This window comes from Mastacembelus armatus, chromosome 11 (genome assembly GCF_900324485.2).
Source record: "Mastacembelus armatus chromosome 11, fMasArm1.2, whole genome shotgun sequence".
Lineage (NCBI taxonomy): Eukaryota > Metazoa > Chordata > Actinopteri > Synbranchiformes > Mastacembelidae > Mastacembelus > Mastacembelus armatus.
This window is the reverse complement of record NC_046643.1, coordinates 18260656-18282219: the sequence shown is the minus strand read 5'-3', so window position 1 is coordinate 18282219 and position 21564 is coordinate 18260656. Positions and strand designations below refer to the sequence as shown.

General features: G+C 41.5%; 1 protein-coding gene across 3 annotated transcripts; it reads right to left on the bottom strand.

Moving 5' to 3' along the window:
* Window positions 1–426: 426 nt before the first annotated feature.
* zmym4.1 (zinc finger MYM-type containing 4, tandem duplicate 1) lies at window positions 427–17924 on the bottom strand. 3 transcript variants are annotated; one of them, XM_026300882.2, is made up of 27 exons: window positions 17667–17924; window positions 14016–14649; window positions 13567–13698; window positions 13372–13448; window positions 11525–11677; window positions 10833–11065; window positions 10400–10595; window positions 9783–9986; window positions 9460–9610; window positions 9249–9364; window positions 8758–8937; window positions 8460–8610; window positions 8142–8314; window positions 7912–8056; window positions 7578–7673; window positions 7411–7448; window positions 6843–6987; window positions 6532–6644; window positions 5877–6102; window positions 5445–5675; window positions 5035–5144; window positions 4731–4908; window positions 4063–4214; window positions 3696–3810; window positions 3365–3613; window positions 2378–2504; window positions 427–2002 (listed from the first exon to the last, which is right to left on the bottom strand). In XM_026300882.2, exons 1-27 carry the CDS (start codon window positions 17742–17744, stop codon window positions 1756–1758), a joined length of 4650 nt encoding a protein of 1549 aa, XP_026156667.1. In that variant the 5' UTR covers window positions 17745–17924; the 3' UTR covers window positions 427–1755. The 3 variants fall into 3 exon arrangements, with proteins under 3 accessions (XP_026156667.1, XP_026156668.1, XP_026156669.1); XM_026300883.1 differs by lacking the exon at window positions 17667–17924 and adding an exon at window positions 15932–15979; XM_026300884.1 differs by lacking the exon at window positions 17667–17924 and having other exon boundaries at window positions 14016–14189; window positions 14275–14415.
* Window positions 17925–21564: the final 3640 nt, after the last annotated feature.

Below are 21564 nucleotides of genomic sequence, written 5' to 3'. Positions count from 1 at the left end.
AGCGGGGGCAGTCAACCAAATGACAGCCGTGTTTATGGGGACATGGAGCTACGATGAAACTGGACAGACCAGGTATTCATGTACTGATTATTTTTAATCATGTAATTTATTACTTGTTCGAATTCAGGGTAAAGCAACGTTTATTACAGTACATACTGCAAACTTAACTCTTAAACTACTTTTGAATTTTGTAGATAACTTGTATTTCTTATGTCACTTTTAGCTTTTGGTAACTGCAATGATCAGTTTTACAACTAGACAAAAACTAGCTCCACCTCAACCACATACAAGAGTAAAATCCTGCTTTTATGCCAGTGTATGAGTAATAATTATCTAATAAAATATGTATTTTACATATGTTTTTCTGGTTATATCTATATCTTGACAGACTTTCAATATGTTCAACTCACACATCCACCTCCGATGGACATTTTGAAACTCTTTTATTTAAAAAGAACATACAATAGAAAATACTTAAGAGAACCTTGGCAGCCCTACTCTACAGACTGGGGTTAATATAACCAAGATGTACATCAGAGGACTGTATTTCTTATATCTCGGTCATAGTTATGCAAAAACTCAGTATCTCAGAAGATAATTTGGATAAAATGGCATGCCTAGAATGAAAGCACAACTCAAGACTCTTGACGTGATCATGATAACGTTCAGTCAACAAGGGAAATATAATTGTGCAGTTTTTTCCAAATGGCATGACAGTTGACAGCCTTTTTAAAATATCAACTATATTCATAGATGATTTTCATAAATGTATTAAAATCAATTCCAAACAAATTTTAATCCCATCAATTGTAGCATCAAAATTTGATCAACGTCTACAGATGAAATAAAATGAAATCACTTTCATTCTTTAACATGTAATACAACAATCACAGGTTACTGTTATCTCAAACATGACATTCAAAGTAATATTCCACAATGGAGATAAAAAGACAAAATATGAAACAGCAGTTTTTGTGTAAATTTATGTTGTGCATCTTACCCAGTAAAGTTGAAGAGGCATGTGATATTAAAAAAAAAAAAAAAAGTTTGTGAAGTATGAGGTATTACAAAAGCAGGACCCACTGTCGTGTCACATTGGTATATGGTAAATCTGTAATAATGTGTAATAAAGTGTAAAGTGTTGCAATTCAGTTTGTGAACTTGGAAAAATGACTTTCCTACTACTCTCAGGGTATAAGCCACTGTGCATGAACATTGAGCATGGAAATATGAATTTGCTTTTTGACTTTTTTTGAGACACACTAAATTTTTGATGGTAAAATTCAACTACACAGAAGGTTGTCACTCAGCAATGGTTGGTGATAAATATCTACATCAGAGGTCTGGATGAAAAAAAAAACTTTTTTTTATTGTAGCTCTCCAACTCTTCACTGTCTCCATCATTCCAAGGATAAAGATTTTTCGCAGAAAATTCTATTTGAACAGGAATCCAATGAATATCATCACATGGAGACAATCAAAAGAAGCATTATCCATGAGAAGCAATCATTTAGCAGATGTATCATCTACTGAAATGTCTTGTATCTATATTTCCAAATCCAAGCTACCATACACTGTTTGATGACCAACAGATCCTGATTAACATGATGTTTGTGACTTTCTGCAGTTCTGCACATTGTACTTACAGTATGTATTTGAAAGATTTATTCTGTCCATTTTTGTATTAAGTGTATTCACTGAATGTTTGGTTAATCTACAAACATTTACAACAGTAAAAGGTCACTTCTGTTCGAATCACTCCGAGTCCTCCTCATGTCCATCAGGTATAAATGATGGGTCTTCTTCACGTGTCCGCTGCTTCGTCTCTCCCTCCGTCCTTGTCCTGAGATGCAGCTCCCTGACGGTGAGGATACGGATGAGCATGGCTTCCATGGTGCTGTCGTCCAAAGGGGTGGACGAGAACCACAGGGGGCTGTTGGGAACACAGCAGCGCTCGGGGTGAAGGTAGAACAGGTTGGTGCGCTGTTTGACTGACTCTGAGCTGGAGGGAGAACAATTATTAATGTCAACATGATGACCTGGAGGTTTAAAAAAGTGTAGGAACAAAAGTAACTGTAGTCATAGATTCCTGATAGAAACAAAATCACTTCAGTAAAGGTAAAAACTTTCAGTGAGGCACCTGACCATAAAATGTCAGGAAAGCAATAATATGCAGCATGAAGTAATCTTCAATATAACAAAGGTGTTGAATACAGAAACAGCAGAAAGCTCAGATCAGCAGAAACATTAACCTCAGATAAAAGCAATAATTATAGGGGGAGTGTAAGTATCTTACTAATGAATCTTTTATAACTGCCGCCCTATGTATGAATGGGTTCACAGAAGAGAAGACAGTTCAGTGTTGTAGTGCACTCACCACTTGGAGAGGTAAAATTCGTAGAGTTGGACTGGACAGCGGAGAGGATTCTGTGTGTTCTCCATCATCTCCAGGATGTCCTCTTTGCTCTCCTCATCTTTACGCCTCTTGGCTGGAACCTCTGGATCTGAGGACACACACACACACACACACACACACTTTTACACTATTTCTAATACCTATACTTTTCACAGTTTGTTGTAGATTTATTTTAGAAAGTGTAGCTGCTGCATGTGTGTATTACAGGTGGTGCTGGTTCAGGGTATCTGCAGGTTTCTAAGAGCTAGATTAAAGACTTTAAGACCTTTTTAATACCACGCTGAGAGAAATTTAAGACCAATTTTGTAGAAATAAAATAAAACATCCCACAATACAATCAATTACCATAACACACTGTTTATTGATATAAACTGTTTACACACCGTTTGATTTATTGAGTAAAACAAAAATAAAATGCCAGGTCTTTTCCGACAGGGTTGCGCAGCCGCTTTGCCTTATTTACACCGCATGTGGGTCTCCACAGCTTTCATACCCATTGTTCCGAGTTTAAAATTTTTTTGCACAGCCTGCACCGGACCTCGAACACGTTGCCACTAACTGGACTTAACCACGGCGCAAAATTAGGGTAACCAATTGTCATTAAATTTATATTTACCCACAGCAAAAGACTAATGCTGAAACTTTCCCGTAGTTTACGCAGCTGCCAGAAAGCATGTGTTAAATAAACTCCCCTCAAACGTGTATTTTAGTTGGTTCCGCCTATTTCGTTCTTAGATTTCATTTTAAGACCTTTGAAACGTGAATTTAAGACATTTTAATGCTAATTAAGGCCTTAGTTTTATAATATGGAATTTAAGACTAAGACTTTTTAAGGATCCGCGGACACCCTGTGGTTTTCATGCTAACTTGTTTTGTTTAAGGAACAAAGGGGTGGTGGCTCAAATATTGCAGATTTTACACAGATCTAACCATCAGCCACAATGGTACCTGACTCTGCCTCATTTATGGATATGGGCGGGTAGAAGCGCAGGAAGGTGGTCTTGGTGTTGTTTGGGTTGGTTTTGGTGCAGCGCATGACGTGGGCAAAGGACAGCTGGCGGTGCTGCTCCACCGTGGTGAAGCCGAAGTATTTGCAGCAGAAGAAGAGCAGAGTGTTGAGAAGGACTATGGGGGAGTACGCCCCCAACTGTTTACAGTCCCACAGAAACTCCTCCTCCACACGGGAATGGACATAACCTGTGGAAGAGAACAGAGAGCTGAGACATGTGACAGGAACAAACAAAAGCACTGCAGGATAAGAAGGTGAACGATAACTCACCACTGGCTGTGACTGATGGTTTGAAACATCTCAGCTTGTTGGTGAACTCGGTGGAGAACTTGCTGTAGAAGCGATCCATGAATATGTTCTCCACGCGACCGTTGTCAAACAGGTACTACAGCAAGACAAATGGTTCCACAGTTATCTTGAGTAATTATTTACCTCCCATTTCTTTCACTACTGAAATACTGGGAACTAGTGACAAGGCTGAGTTACAGTGTGGTGTCTTTGGTTAGGGTTTGTTAAAGGATGTTATACTATATTCCTCTTTCCATAGTGGTTAAGCTTATGCACGTTTATACAAAATATCTTGGTTCTACCTGTTCTATGTGAAGTGCCTGTGCAGAAAAAAATGAGCTTATCTTGCCTGTTGGATGCCCAGGCAGAGGTAGAACAGGCTGTCGGGGGAGTATGGCTCTCCATTTGGTCGCTTAACCTCATTGATGAAGCAGCAGAGGCCGTAACTCAGCTCAGCAGTGGTGCAGCGAAGAACGTCCTCCTTTAGCTCCATGGGACGTGCTGAGGTGGAAGACAGAGTAATGACAGGTTAAGATCTGTCCACAGGTGTGTTTTAATACACACAGTAAGGATCTGTGCAGTTTTCAAACCTTCAGAAACAGCTCAATCTAAAACACCAGGGGACAAAGTCACACAAAGTCTGTTCAATGTTTTTGACCTTTATGGTTTACAAGTACGTTACTTTGGTAAATGAAATTTCACTGGACTTCATCTCCTATACCAAGGAAAAACTGATGCATAAAAGCTTTGGTCTGTCACTAACACTTGCAGAGGCATCCAAATCAAACAGCTGCAAAGGATGAATCAAACACCACATTTCTTCAGCAAAGTTCCCTGTGGTTCTGCAGAGGTCGGATTTTAAGGATTTAATTTCCTTCAAAATCAAAATCAGCTGTGCAGGATAAAACCACCCAGCAGATGGTATTATGAAAGTCAGGAAAACCACAGTCACAGATCAAGTAGAGGAACTACCAAGATCAGCTTTAGTAGTTGTATTACATCGATATCCAGACTTACAACGGATACGCGGCTTCTCCAGGTTTGGCTGAGTTTGCCTCCACTGGATCCATCGCTTCCAGGCATCAACTCCATATTCGCTCTTCAGTTTTGGGATGTCTACAGCTGCCACCTTGTTGGTAGAGTCTTTCTGAGACACTGCTTCCGCTGCTTTAGACGCCCGCTGTGACTTCCGGCCCTTGAATAAAGTAGACAAAGAGACTGACTGTGAAAATCCAACATGTTCTTGTCTCCAGCACATTTTAGCTTTAGAAAACCAGAACAGTATCTGTACGATTACTAAATCCATCACTAGAATAGTTACCCTCTTTTCTCTGGCCTTCCTGTGAGCCTGACGCCGTCGGGGAGCAGCAGGTGGAGGGCTCGGAGGTTGCAGGGATTGCTCTCTCAGCTGGGCCATCCTCTCCAGAGATTCTGATGATCATCACACATGAAACATGAGAGAGAAACTGACACCCAGTTCCCCAGGCAATTACTGGGGAACACAAATACTTCTTCAAGCATTGGTACGTAGCTACAAACACAACCTTGAGAATACGATCGTAAGGACACTTATGCATATGCTTAGTAAAACAGAGACATGAAAAACATAAAACTGCACGTGTAGAGTCTTCACGAAATGAGTCAAACACTGTAAATACAAGTAAAAATCATTTTTCCATTACACCAGACAAATGTTGGTGAGTTTTCAACTTGTAAATGTGATCTTCTCACCGACAGTAAAGTCAGCCTCAATGTCCATGGCAGGCAAAGCTGGAGGTGGGGGCTCGGAGTAGGGCTCAGTGGGCACGTCCACAGGAACATCTAGAATCTGGTTGAGCTTCTCGTGGGTGTCCGGTCGACTGGGCAACTTCAGACCTGCGTCAGAGGAGGCATCTTCCCAGTTGTTGAGGAAACTCGCCAAGTCATCTGTATCCAAGTCGTCACTATAGTTACTGGCATGATCTGTAGACATGAGAGGAAGAGTTTAACCAGTGCAGTCTTTAACCCTATTTTAACACACAACATTAAAATAGTTTTGGGAGATAACACTGAAAGAGTAAAGTGGACACATGCAGCACAGACAACTCACAGATCCACTATGTTTATCAGCCCTGCACTGATTCTTCACAGTTTGTCTAGTTAAGTCTATTCTTTAAATCTTACCCTCTGGGCCAAGTCCTTCCTGTCTCTCCCTGTCCTTCTCCACCACTTTCTCCTTTGGTCGCTCTAGTTTCTCATTCTTCTCATCTTGCTCTGCCACCATCTCAGCCATGAGGATGAGCTCGGCCTCAAAGGGGTCTGACGGGATCTTTTCCTTGATGTCCTGGATGGTCTCTATGATGCGTTCGGCACTGTCCATTGTCACAGGGAGGAACATGGGCACAGGCAGCTGTGACAGACAAATCAAGGAAATAACAGCATATGAACAGGAACTTAATAAGGACAAAGGATGTATGAAAATATGAATGTTTAACATTCAGAGTATGAAAGTCTACACTTCATTTCATGATGTCTATTTTTTTTTAAATTTATTTTACTTGACAGTGGAACTGCAGTGTGAAGTCCAAAACAAATGTCTACACGGGAACAAATGAAGTATTTATTGATCTGACTTCACTAAGAACACACTACAGTTTAGGTGCTTTGATAACAGCTGCCCTATCGGTGTCTGTTAAAACATTCACTGCTGCCAACTGCAGTTATATGAGGCTCAATGAGAGTACAAAGGCCATAATGGTGAAAACCAGAAAAATTAGTCGTAGATGAAAGAACTACAGAAATGATTCAGGATCAGAGGTGGGTGCTGAGTTTGACGTACCGGAATAGGCAGGCCCACAGGTTTCGGGGCACACTGGCTGTACATGCTCATGGGTACAGGAACATACACAGGCACTGGGACGGGCAGGACCACAACTTTAGGAAAGAGCTCATCTATACAGAGAAACAGAAAGAAACAGAAGTGCAATGGCATCCTCTCTTAAACAACACACATACTTTTACTGGCCAACAGACAAATCTGTAAACTCAATTTAGGCAATTTTGTGATTTGTGACATTGTAAAAACAAAAAAAAACAAACAAAAAAAAAAAAAACGAACTGAATGAGGCACAGAAGTGGGTGTTGTTTCACCTGTCTGTGCCTCGACCTCAGCTGTCTGCGTTTTACAGGAGACCCCTTTGTTTTGGACCAGCGGTCTACACAGCAGAGCCTTGTTCTTCAGGATTTTTGGTGCAGAAGGAGGATGAGGTTTCACTGTTTCTGTCTGAATACTGATCTGAAAGACACAAAAACAACAAAAAATAAAACAACTCAGGAATTAATCATTTTCAAAACATTGCTATAAAAGCTTAATAGCAATGAGGTTATGGCAGCTGGAGCAGAGATGCTCACAAGCAGGTACCTATGAAGAACTGACCTGTCAACATCACCAAAAGATCCAGGTCTGAAAATGTGTTTAGAGACTAAGAGAGAATCAGTCACTGATCGATGCAGATTTGACCAGCTAAAATATTCAGTGACCTGCTGTCACAGAAAGGTCCAACACTAATAATCTTTCTAGCCTTGTTTGCTTAACTACAACTCTACAACTGCACACCCACATTTGTAATGTCTCTCCACTTCTTAATGTGCGTTTCCTTTCATTTGTCACCTATGAGTATTTACTGTCTAATTTGACACAAAACATACTCCGACTTACATGTCCAGAGTTCTTTGATTGAACATTGGAGATCGTGCCTGTGGAGACAAAGAGAAACCTTCACAATCAACTCTGACAAGGGTCTGAAAGTGATGCAACATTCCCTTCTTTCACATATGTGTAAGATCCGGCATAGAAAAATTTGTGTGCGCGCTTTGGTTTTGTACTTTGCTGTGCAGTTTTGCCAGAAATGGTGGAGTTTCCTGTTGGAGGGGCTGCGAGCGAGACAACGTTGGCGATGACAGGAGTGGGCTCCTCTTTACCTGCAGGGCCAAGACAAAAATATCAGGAAAGACATAAGCAGTCAGCTCAGAGTGGGAATCATTTCCATTTGTGTATCCTCCTGAACTTAAAAGATGAGTCTGCTGATTTTTCTGTTGTTTTTTTTTTTTTTTTTCCAAATGTCTGTGAATCCAGAATCTTGTTTAGCTAGTTTGTCTGTGCTGTCATTCAGACAAGGTTCAAGCCCCAACACAGGGGATTAAAACCTGAAATACACACCTTTTAAGACATCGCCCTGCGTGGCCACTTTATCACTGCAGAACTGTAGCAGACAGTACAGATCACAGAAGTGTTTGACCCCCCCCAGCATGGGAAGACTCTGCTTCAGTTTCCCTTTGCGTCCACAGGTGTCACACTTAGCAACCTGAGAAAAACAGTGAGCAAATGTTCAACTCGGGGCTTTTCATGTTGACCGTATGACTTCAGCAGCTGCACTGAGGCTTCCTTACATGGCAGAAGAGCATAGTGTATTTGGACCTGCACTCCTCAGAGCAGAACTCCTCCGTCGACCCTCCGTACTGTGCTGTCACCAGCTTCTTTGAGACACAGTGACAGTAAACGCAGGAGTGACAGTGTTTCCCCCAGTTCTTAGTCAGGTCGTGTCTAAACAGGAGTTTACAACCTGAGAGAAGGGAGAGGAGAGGCTCCAGGTCACAATATTTCATTATTTATTCAAATGTTTCGTGACTTAGGTCGCTCCAGATGCTTTTGTATGTACCTTTGAATTAAACCAAACTAAGCAACTCAAGCTCCATCCATCTCCTTACCGTCGCTGCAGAAGTAGCAGTCTTTGTTGTTAATCCTCTTGGCGTCTCTGGTGATCTTTTCGATCTTACAGTATTCACACAGGCTCGTGATGCAGTGGTCCTTCTTGAACTCGTGAGAACAATTAACACTGCACACAAAAACCATCTTGTCCTGCACACACAGTTGCCACAAATAAATCTGAAAAGTCAGTGCATACATCACATCCTCCCAACCCTCCAGACTAAAACGAAAGCTAAACAGTGGCTGTTTAGAGAATACTCCTTGGTAGAACATGGATATCTTTATGATCTGTTTTACCGTGATCTGGATGAGTTCAGGTTTGGAGATTATGTTGCGGTTGCACTGCAAGCAGTTCAACTTGGGCGGGCCTTTGGACACATCTGGTTGAGGCTGGGGAGGACTGGCCTGGATTTGTGTGGATCCTACTGGCAACTTAGTGAAAACATTCACCTGTTTCTGAGATTTCTTGAACCTTTCCTGCAGCACAAAAAAAATAGAGTTGTGAGTGAGAAACAGCGGTCACACCGCAGATGCTGCAGACTTCCATTTGTGGAAATCAAAAAGCAGCTATAACAGTTTTGAAAGCCTCGACCCACAAACATATTACAGAGATCTTGTACTTTAAGAATTCTTGACAAAAATTAGTAGAATGGATAGTTAAAATCAATTAAACGTTTGTATTGCAATACAGCAGTATTTTCCCCTGCTAAATAGTTTTAAATAACTCAAATGTATTGTCTTTGAAGTCTTTATTTGGCACTTTAAATCTAGTTTATAAACCTGTCTACCTGAAAAGCCATAACACATGGTAGTGTGCAGAAGTTCCTGATGGAGGTATCTGACATGGCCAGATGGTAGGCCGGTATTGTGTTTTTCCCACAACTATCACAATTCAATCGAGCACCTGTTGAAAAAAAAAAAAAAAGTCGTTTTATTAGAGAAACTTGGTCGAGAGTGAACGGCCATCATAAAATCTTCATGCAGGCTTTCTGCTGGTACCTGATGCACTGACAGTCTGAACCTTGAACGCCATCAAACAGCTGCTGCTGCAGAACAGGTTCACAGAGTCATCGCTGTTTTTATTGTCAACCATCTCTGGGAGCGAACGGGTAGTGCGACACATCGTACAAGGCTGCATTGACTCTGTTTTCTGTAATAGAAAAAAAACACAGAAATTGAACCACAATAACAAATTTCCCTTTTCCTTTTTAGACAGTCTGTGAATGAAACTTTTTTTTTTGGTTGTATATCTTTATGCTTTACGACCATCATCGCCACCAGTCTGACCCAAACAAATCCCTGTTTCCTTTGGATTTTCATACCTCTTTGTACTTGGTCAGACACTCTGTGCTGCACAGAGTTTTGTTGCCCTCTTCCATCTTCAGCATCAGCGGTTTGTTGTGGTTGAAGGAGGCGCAGTTGGCACATCCAGCCATCGACAGGTTGTTCACTGTGCGGAAACGGTTAAAGCAGGCGTCGCTGCAGAGCTTGTGGACAGCGCCGCTCAGGGTCACCTCATGTTTGCTCTAAAGAATGACAGAGTTAACAGCCTGTGTCTATCACTTCTGTGTGCGGTGACATGCAGTTTTACAGGACAACTTTAATGTAACGTAACAAGATAAACTTTAGCTGATTTCCAGATTCGTCATTCAACAGAAAGCAAAGCAGAATGTACTTTAATGACTGTGTAACAATTTCAGCCAAAGAAAATCCAAATATCGTCTGGTTCCAGCTTCTCTCATGGGAGAATTTTCTGCTTTTGTTTTGTATTGTTGTCAATGTCATGTTTTAAAGTGTTGGTCAGACAAAAAACATCTGTAGATGTTTCCTGACTGCTGCAGATTTAGAAGCAGGATTTTTCACTGTTTCCTGACATGTCATTAGAGAAATCAAGTTATTAATAATAATAATTGTTCAATGCAGCTCTGTTCTCTCTTACAGCGCAGTATCTGGTGCACATGCTGCAGAGGGGCTGTGGTGCTATTGGTTGTTGTTTTTTTGCAGAGGCAGTTTTCCTGTAGTTGGAAGCATTTTCCTTATAGTTGAAGGAGGTCAGGCAGTTCTGGCTGCAGAAATTCTTCATGGCTCCTTTACCATCTGGAGCCAGGATGACATCCTGAGGCCGAAATATCAACCTGAGAGAATAATGACAGACAAGATCAAAAACAAAATGAAGTCTATCTACAGGTATCCATTCAATTACTTGGCTTTCTATTAACTGTCCAAACAGACGTATACACGAAAATATGGAACTCAGTTGTTTGGTGTAAGGTAGAAGTGAGAGGTGTGAGAGGCTGAACCACCTGGACCCCAAAAAATAAAGCATGTAATGTAAACGTCTTTTGAAAACAACATTATTTTATCAGACTGACTTATGGCAGTTGTGGCAGATCTTAGCGACTCCTTTGACTGTTGGCAGAGACGATGTGAGGCAGCTGGTGGAGCAGAAGAGTGCCATCGAGCCTTTCCTCTGGAAAGCTGTCTGTCCTTTCATCAGGCTCTTCTTGCAGTGGGAACAGGACATTTGCAAAGATGAAGGGTTAACGATGGGCATCGTCTGACTTTCAGGAGTGACAGAGAAGACAGATCCAATCTTCAAGTCCTCCTGTAAACAAGAGACAGAAGTCAGTGAAGTCCAGAGACTCTGAAGCCTTTGAATCCTGACAGAAAGTGTTTAATTCCAAAACTGTCTTTTTTAGAGCTACAAAACCTTTCACTAATTAACAAAAAATAAAATTAAAATCAGCTTCTTTAACTCTGCCTATTCTTCTTCACGTGTTTTTGTAGGTCAAAACTCCACCTGAGGCAGAGGATCAACCATGATCTGCATAGAACCTATAAAAACAAAACATACTGCAATAAAATTTGTGACATTGGTTGAGTCAGAAATCCATGAGCTTCCTGGCTCCGTTGACACCAAAACAACTTAACAGTGTCTTAATACTCTGACACTGCATTTTGGGGGCAGCAAAGTTATGAGCGCAGCAGCAGAAATAAAGTGTTCTTGACCAACGTTTTGCTAAATGATGCTTCACTTTGCCACAAAAAGGGGAGTGTGACCGACCTTGGCAGTATTAGGCTCATCCTTCACACTCGCTGTGGACGTGGAAGACATTAGAGCCTGGTCGTACTCCTCATCTTCAGGCTCATCCTTTACCTTGACCAAAGGTGGTGAAGGAGGCAACTTGATTGGCCTAGTTGCAGCTGGAACTTTCTCCTACAGCATGGGGGAAAAAAAAGGAAAAATATTGTTTTATCTTCTGCACAAAGTCACAAATATCAACATACACAATATTTCTAAGCTGACGAAACCCAGACAGTCATGATCTTTCATGATGCTCCTTCCACTGCACTTCACTGTTGTGATGATAGCGGTAAGAGGTTCTCTTTTACGTAATTCATAGTGCTGTGTGTTTGTAATAAACAATTCTGCCTTCAGTTCATCTGCCCACAGGATATTTCACCTGTAGTGCTGTGGAGTGTCAAGTTGCTCTTTGGCAAACTGCTGACATGCTGCAGCGTTTTTTGGGAGAGCAGTGGCTTCTTCTGTGGTGCCTTGTCATGGATAGCAGGCCTGCTTGATGTTTTGCGATGTGAACTAGGTCAGATGAATCTTTCAAGTCTTTAGCTATTACTCTACTTTTGTTTTTTTTACCTCAGTGAGGATTGTGCATTGTGTCTTTGGAGGGAACTTGGCTGAGCGCCCACTTCTACAGAGAGTAGTCACAGTACCAAATCATCTCCACTTACAGACCAGTGTCTTCTAACGGTGGTCTGATGAATATCTAAAGTCTTTGAGATGACTCTGTAAGCCTTTCCAGCTGTATGCAAATCAACAACTCTTGATCGAAGGCCTTCTGAAATCTCTTTTTTGCGAGGAATGGCTCACATCAGCTGATGCTGCTTGTGAATAACAAACCAAAACTATTGGAGTGTTTTTATAAGTGAAGCTAGCTCTATACCACACGTACCTTTTTGTCTCACTGATTGGACTCCAAACTGGCGTTTAGTGACAGATGCCTGGCGATGTCATTACTATTCCTCTTTGACAAAGCATATAGTTAGGGCTGGCTTCAGGCAACCCTGAACCATCCCTTAGTTAGTTATGCTGCTATAGGCCTAGACTGCCCGAGGACCATCGGTGCACTGAGCTCCCCTACCCTAACCCACCCCCCACCCCCTTCTCTCCCACCTCATGTATATTCCACCATTGAATGTTACTAACCTTGTGCTCTCTCTCCCTCTCCCTCTCTCTCTCTCTCTGTACCTTCTGCAGGTGTCCCTGGTCCTGGAGCTGTTTATCGCTGATGTGCAGTTATTGGCCCCACCAACTTGCAGTGTCTATTTGTTGTTTATTGTTGCTGTTCTTTTCTCTCTGCTCTATCCACTCACCCCAACCGGTCGAGGCAGATGGCCGCCCAAACTGAGCCCGGTTCTGCTGGAGGTTTTTTTTTCTTCCGTTAAAGGGAGTTTTTTCTCTCCACTGTCACCAAGTGCTTGCTCATAAGGGAATTGTTGGGTTTTTAGTTTTAGTTTTTGTAAAGTGCCTTGAGATGATTTGTATTGTGATTTGGCGCTATACAAATAAAATTGAATTGAATTGAATTGAACTATGCCACTATCATTTTGTTTGTTTACAATGGGTGTGTTGAATAAACAAGCTTGTGACTGCACTTTATCAGCTTATAAATATCTCTCCTATACAGGATGTCTCCTCTCATGCTTTTGTCCAAGACTTCATCTGACACGTAACAAACACTATTTTAGATTTATTATTTTTTTAGTTTACTCTTTTTTTAAATGGAAAATCAAATGAATACGTGCTGCATGGATAATGCAGGAACAAACAGCATGAGCCCCAAAAAATGTTTTCATTTACACCATGAAGCAGATTTTCTTCTGTATACTTACAGTGTCTAATTTTGGTATCGATAGCTTAAATACTTTTATCCCATTCATCAAGGTTTCTAGCGACGAGCTGTCCGTTCCTAAAGAAACATGAGCAACACAGTGAATTGGTTGTGGATTAAGTAACTAAATACATGCAGAAAATTATCAGTGCTAATCTCTTTTTTTATCCAATTCCATTCACATACACTTCATTACCTGTGCTGGCTGTGGGTTCAGACGATGGAGACGAGCTGGGCTGCAACAAATGTAAAGCCATTTTAACGTCCTCCTCTGTGGGTTTCACATCACTTTCCCTCCCAATAGAGTTACTGTCCTCTGCCGCTGAGACTGCGAGTAATACAGAAATGAATGGGATGTTACAGAACAGCCCTTCTGGAGATGGACCTTCAACAGATGTGTCCACTCAACATTTAAAAAATTAAGTTTACATCAACATGAATGAGAAAAAAAAAAAAAAAAAAAAAAACCTTGACCCTTTTTTATATAAAAAATTTCTTTCAAGACTTTATTCTATAATAAATACACTTGCAGATTTTGTCAACCAACTAGTCAATTATCTACTAAATGTTTCAGCTCTATCAACTATTATGACCTTTTATTACTAAAGCTAAAGCCACAGTAACATAAAGCAGAGCTTGTTTTACCTGTATTTGAAACAACAGGTGAGTGGATGATTTCTGCATCCATCAAACAGTTTGACTCCTCCTCTTTCATGTGAGCTTCTTGCTCCATCTGATCCACTGTGCCAATATCCATCATCTCATCGAGGTCGTCAGCTGTGTAAACTGGTCTACACTCACGAGACTCCTTTACCTGCTCTGAAACGATGTTGTTAGTGTCAAATCCCGTGTCCACCTTCTCCTTGCAATCAGAAGCTGTGTCTATATCTGTGTTTGCACTCACAACTGCTTCTTTAGGACTTTCCTCTAAGATGTTATCCTTTGCTGCAACATTTTCTTCTTTTAATTCTTTTAATAACTCTCCCTCAGGTTTCACCTTAGTAGTCTCTTTTTCAGACCCTGAGGTGCCGACCGTCTGTTTAGTGGAGGAAGATGACTCTGAAGATGCAGATGTGGGAGAATGGGACGCAGTTGCCTCTTTTTCCATATGTTCACCGTTTTCACTTTCCATTTCCTTTTCAGCAGCAACACTGTCGTCCTCTCCATGTTCAAAAAGTCTAGGGGGAGATCTATGAACAACCTCCGAGTCTCCAACTTCCACTGATGTTTCTGCTTCTAAAACAGCTTCCATGGACTCTCCGTCTGCCTTTTCTGTTAACTGTGTACAACAATAAATAACATAATAAATGGACACAGACAGACTGGCTTTAAAGACTAAAGTGAACCAATATTTTAGGTTTTTCATGTTTCTGAAGTTTTCATTTAAACAAAATCCATAATTTGTCAACAGTTGTGAGACCCCAAATAATAGCTGGAAACTGGAATTTCAATGTACTTGTTCCAAAACACAAAAACTTCTCAGGTTTTGTTTTCTTATTTAAAAAAAAAAAAAAAAAAACAACATACAGTATTGTTCAAAATAAAAGCAGTACAATGTGACTAACCAGAATAATCCAGGTTTTTAGTATATTTTTTATTGCTACATGGCAAACAAGTTACCAGTAGGTGCAGTAGAAACAGAAAACAGTCCGTTTTGTTCTCAGAAAACAAACAAGACCCAGCATTCATGATATGCACGCTCTTAAGGCTGTACAATTGGGCAATTAGTTGAAAGGGGTGTGTTCAAAAAAATAGTGTTTGCCGTTGACTGTACAAACTCAAAACTATTTTGTGCAAATGTTTTTGTGTCTTTAGCAATCCTGCAAATCACTGAACTAATATTAGTTGTATGACCACAGTTTTTTCATAACTGCTTCACATCTGTGTGGCATGGAGTCAACCAGCTTGTGGCACCTTTCAGCTGTTATTCCACTCCATGATTCTTTAACAACATTCCACAATTCATTTACATTTCTTGGTTTTGCTTCAGAAACAGCATTTTCGATATCACCCGACAAGTTCTCGATTGGATTAAGGTCCGGGTGTTGGACTGGCCACTCCATAACATTAATTTTGTTGGTTTGGAACCAAGACTTTGCTCGTTTACTAGTGTGTTTGGGGTCATTGTCTTGTTGAAACAACCATTTCAAGGGCATGTCCTCTTCAGCATAAGGCAACCTGACCTCTTCAAGTATTTTGACATATGCAAACTGATCCATGATCCCTGGTATGTGATAAATAGGCCCAACACCGTAGTAGGAGAAACATGCCCATATCATGCCCATACCATGCTTCACTGTCTTCACTGTGTACTGTGGCTTGAATTCAGAGTTTGAGGGTCATCTCACAAACTGTCTATGGCCCTTGGACCCAAAAAGAACAATTTTACTCTCATCAGTCCACAAAATGATCCTCCATTTCTCTTTAGGCCAGTTGATGTGTTCTTTAGCAAATTGTAACCTCTTCTGCACATGCCTTTTTTTTTTTTAACAGAGGGACTTTGCGGGGGATTCTTGAAAATAGATTAGCTTCACACAGTCGTCTTCTGTCACAGTACTTACAGGTAACTCCAGACTGTCTTTGATCATCCTGGAGCTGATCATTGGCTGAGCCTTTGCCTTTCTGGTTATTCTTCGATCCATTTTGATGGTTGTCTTCCGTTTTCTTCCACGTCTCTCTGGTTTTGCCCTCCATTTTAAGGCATTGGAGATCATTTTAGCTGAACAGCCTATAATTTTTTGCACCTCTTTATAGGTTTTCCCCTCTCCAATCAACTTTTTAATCAAAGTACGCTGCTCTTCTGAACAATGTCTTGAACGACCCATTTTCCTCAGGCTTTCAAATGCATGTTCAACAAGTGACTGGCTTCATCCTTAAATAGGGGCCACCTGATTCACATCTGTTTTTTCACAATATTGATGACCTCACTGATTGATTGCCACATGGCTATTTTTTTTGAACACACCCCTTTCAACTAATTGCCCAATTGCACAGCCTTAAGAGCGTGCATATCGTGAATGCTGGGTCTTGTTTGTTTTCTGAGAATCTACTGCACCTACTGGTAACTTGTTTGCCATGTAGCAATAAAAAAATATACTAAAAACCTGGGTTATTCTGGTTAGTCACATTGTACTGCAATTATTTTGAACAATATTGTATATTTAAAAGTTAGTCATATGAAAAATTACATTTGAAATTTTATCTACAACTGCCCTTTCATACTAAGTATTATAATTTACATTATTGATGTTAATCAAAGTGACCTCTGCCTTATTTCCCCTCAATAATAAAGCAGCAATCAAGAAAAATAAATCACTGCTAAATCACAGCTGGGTGTTTATAATGTTTCTCGTCTAATGACTATTTGGTGGAAATTTTCCTGCCCTCGTTTTGTTTTTTGTAATAATACTATGAAGACAGTTGTGTCTTTTGCTGGTATCAGTTTTATCCTGTCAGTATATTCTCTTGGTGTAGACAAAATAAAACCTGCTGAACAATACTCTCCCCTGACACTTCATTAGAAACAAAAACTAAGTCTAGTAGAACAGATCATGCAGGAAACCTTTGGAGACTGACATAAAAATAGTAAGTCTTTACTTTCTCCTGATGGTTTAGGTTTTTTCCGTGGTGTCGAAGTCATAGTTTTGGTATCTATACCACCACTAGAAAAAAATCAGGCGTGTATTTCTACAGGAAGGACTCGTCTAATGCTCCTCATGTTGGGTGTCCATGTGGTGAAGAAACTGTACACAACTTTACAATGAAGCTGGTGTAAATGTGACCAGAGCCAACATGCACTGAACAGCCACAGCAAACACGGGTTAGGAAAATACAACGCTACGCTGCCACCTCAGTGTTATTTTGCTGTTTTAACCAAACAAACACGACATAACAAGTTTAACTCCCTTGTTTGTGAAACAACACTGCTCCTGCGATGTAAACACAGCTAGCTTAGCTAAAACAGCTACCGCTTAAAATTAGCGTGAGAAATGAAAGGCGTGACTTCATTACTCCCGTCTGAGTGGCCTCATTGGACTTGTTGACTATTCAAAATGTAAACAAGAAAACAATGCTAAGCTAACGCTAGCTAGCTGCTTACAAATGTGTTTCTGCTAGCTAGCTGGCTGGTGTTAGCTAGCCTTTAATATGTAGGTAAATCCACGCACACGCACAACTAGCCCCTGTGCTAATTACATCAATACCCTCGTTGGAGTCACGCTAAGCCAAAACACGCCGAGGTTTACAAGTAGAAGCGCTATAAGGAGGCTTTTATCACAACAACGTGCAGAAAATTACCGCGCCAGCGACTTGGACAGGCGAGTCTTGATTGGTGGCCAGACGTCGGTGTCCATCGCCAGTTTCCGTAGCCGCCATGTTCGCTCCGAAACGCTGACCCTTAGGTTTTGCAAACAGGGTCGGACTCAATGCATTTAAAATAGATCCCACAGCAGAAACACACTTTTAAATACGTTCCCCTCGTTGTGTATTTGCAGCCAGTGTTGCTTGTTGCAGTGCGTCTTATCTTCTTCTGTGTGTTTTTCTGCAGTCATCAAACGCCAGGTTCTCACTGTCGCCCCCTCTGATGTAGCGTGAGTACTGCACCTTATAGCAGGCTGTTTTAACAGGACCCACATTTAAGGTGTCTGTTTCTGTAATGACATTTTGACTAGTAAGAACTGCTCATTAACTCGAATGGGAAAACTACTTTAAGATATCAACAACTGAGTTTTGACTTTCAACATGGGTCATATTTATAAAGAATTAATTTTAAAAAGCTTTTTATTCTGAATGCCTTCCATGTTCCTTCATTAGTTCCACAAAAATGCTAGACCAGTTTTGTCAGTACATTTATCATTTTAAAGACATACACTATGTGGCCAAAAGTAAATAGACACTCACACATTATACCTACATAAGATTCAACAATTCATTTCAAAACCGTGTCCTTTCCCAGTCTTCTAGGAAGGTTTTTATCAGATTTTGGACCCTGACTGCAGGGATTCGCTATGGTTCAACAAGGTCCAATGCTGATGCAGCAAATAATATCTGGTTCACAGTCTGACTTTCACTCCATCCCAAAGGTTATGGGGTTGGGGAACTCTACAGGTCAGTCAAGGTCTTCCACATCAAACTTGGAAAAACCATCCATCCATCCATTTTCTATTCCCGCTTATTCCTTAACCGGGATCTGCTGGAGCCTTTCCCAGCTCTCTTTGGGTGAAAGGCAGGGGTCCACCCTGGACAGGTCACCAGTCCATCACAGGGCCACATATAGACAAACAACCTCACACACTCACACTCACTCCTATGGGCAGTTTAGAGTCACCAATCAACCTGACATACATGTTTTTGGACTGTGGGAGGAAACCAGAGTACCTGGAGAAAACCCACACAAGCACAGGGAGAACATGCAGACTCAACTTGGAAAAACCTTTCTTTATAATCCTGGCTTTGTGCATGCATTGTTGTTGAAACCACAAATCTGGACCCATTTATTTAAAGTACAGTTGTTTGCAGTAACTTTAACATCTCCAATAATTCGAACAAAGGAATCCAATGACCATTTCATAAAAACAGTCCCAGACCCAAAACACACAAAACAATGTGGATAAGGCTATTTGTCCAACATTTAGTGTGACAACAGGGGAGTAATCTGCTCTTGGAAGTCATATAACTGTCTTTGGTGCTCTATGCTGAAGCGTCAGAGAGGTTATCTTACTGTCCAGCTCATCCATGAAGCCTTCATCCACAGACTCACTGTCCGCCTCCTCGCCCTCTGCCTCAGTGGGCAGAAACACATGAAGCTGAGTGCGGGCTGGACCAGCAGCAGCAGCAGCCAGAGCAGGGCGCTGAGTGCAGCTCTGAAGGCACGGCTTCCCAATCACAGACAAAGTCTCACCCTGGGACAGAGAGTTATGACACTCTTTCACTAAAGGTCGGAGGTCACCTATCTCCCTGCTCTGGCCTGGGTTGTGTGAATGGCATCTCACTGGTCTTGGCTTGGAACTCGGCTGGATGCCCTGGGAGAAGTGAATATAGGCCTGTCTGCTGCAGCTTTGGACCTGCTGCTGGTTCTGCTGTTTATGGGACTGGCTGGTGCCAGATTGGTGGAAGGTCCTGTGGGGGAGAATGGCTGATGACCTGGAAAAGGAAGGAAGTGGTGGTGGTCGCTTTTGTACAACCCTGGAGCGACGACTGCGGGAGAATCCCTCAAACAGGACATACTCATGGGAGCTGAGAAGGGAGGGTTCACTGATGCTGCAGAGAAAGGTGAAAGAAAAAACAAGACAGACACATATGGAAGATTTCATATTGAAAACAGTTGATGAATACATGTTAATAACCAAAATAAAGGTCTACAGCCTGGCCTGGGCTCCATGAGGACATACATGTGAACAGCAGTGGTTATTTACAGCCTGCTCTGTTTTTGTGAGTGGGGGCCATCAAACTGTGGACAGTGAAGGAGATGGGTTTCTGTGCCTCACTCAGGTTTCTCCCTCCTCTGAGTGAGGCCATGGTGGCACCACTGGGTGCTGCATTAGCCAACGGATTAGTTTCCACACCTGAGATTTATGAACTGCCAATCCCAGGCTGCAGGGGGTTATCAAAGTGGGACTGGCCAGAGAGGAAACAATCGCAGTGTAATTCCAGTCAAGGGCTCAACCTGCACAGCGACAGGCACTTTTGCTGAAATGAATAGCAGAGTAGACATGACATACAGGGGATTAATCACATTCTAAGCTGCAGTGACACAGCTGCATGATGGGTACTGTAGGCGATTGCGTCACCAGGACCTTGGTCAGGAAAATGATTTGCCAGGGGGCCTGATGTTTAAGATAAATTCCATGAAACAGTCAGTTCAAAACAAACAAAGCTGTAAAAATATTACAGGTTTGATTCAGAGCAAACTTAAGACTTTTTCAGCATATGACACGTCTATGTTTTAACCCCCAGTTTGAAGTAAAAGCAACACTGGAACAAGTTAAAACTTTAAGAGGGGAGAGAACTGGAAATAGTAATGTCTAACATTTAAAAACCCACAGTTTTTACTTTGCCTTGTAGAGTTATATCATGCTATACCAGGTTTTAGGGTTTGATGTGATACAATTTTCTATTTGAGAACAAAACATCGGTACAACAGAGGCAAATATGTAACTAAAAGATGTGCATCTTACCTGAGACGAGCCATTCGAGGCTCTTTGGCTGTAGCTACCAGAGAAGGCAGCCTCAAGTGGGTTCTGGTGTGTCGTCCTCCTGTTGTGGGCGGAGGGCGTACAGAGTTGGGGAAAAGATAAGTCTGGACCAAGGCTCTCTGATGCCATGGCCCTCTGACGTCCAAATCCAAGCCAAGCACGGCTGTCGGGGGTGCAGCTCCAGCAGTCCCACTCATGGATTTCCAGTTGGTGTCACACTTGGAGAATTTACCTGAAGACGTCCTCTGTGATCGTTAAACTACACTGATGCTGCCACACATGCACAGATCTGCAAGTGGAAACATGAAGGATAGTGGACAATAGGTAAACATTTCCCCTGAAGTGGACCACACAGAGCTGGGTGCATCTGTCAGCCTACGGGCGCTTGGGGGGGGTGGAGAGGGGATTGTACCATTCCAGCAGCAGACATCATCAATGATGCATGTCCATTAAAGATGCATGGCTGCAGCTGGTTGGGTGGACACCACCTACTTTACCTCCTGTCCCTCTCCAGGTCAGGTCAGTTTACAGACGGAGGGAACAGGTGGAGAACGGACAGGAGGCTGAATGAGGAGAGAGTGAACATCCAGAAAATGTAGTTGTGATGGAGGGAGCCTCAGACAGACAAAAACCCCACTCCACGGTCTTGTTTTTGGATTTGGAATTTTTCAGTGTTGCTGAGTCAGTTTAACATTTTAAAAAAGAAATGTCTAAAACTATTCCACCAAAAATAGAAGTACTCTATTAATCTCCAAGGGGAAATTCAATTGTTACAGCAGTTATTCTAATTTAGTTATTAAATTTAATATTAGTTAGATTATATTCATAGTAATTAATAAAGTAATTAAGTAATTAACTTGTATGTAGAAAAGTAATAAAGTAATAATTTATTTTTGGGGGTTTGTGTATGTGGTGTGTGTGTGTGTTTATATTATGGAATTATAGAGTCTTATGACCATGGACACAAAACACTTCCTGAATCTCTCAGTCTTGGCTTTAGG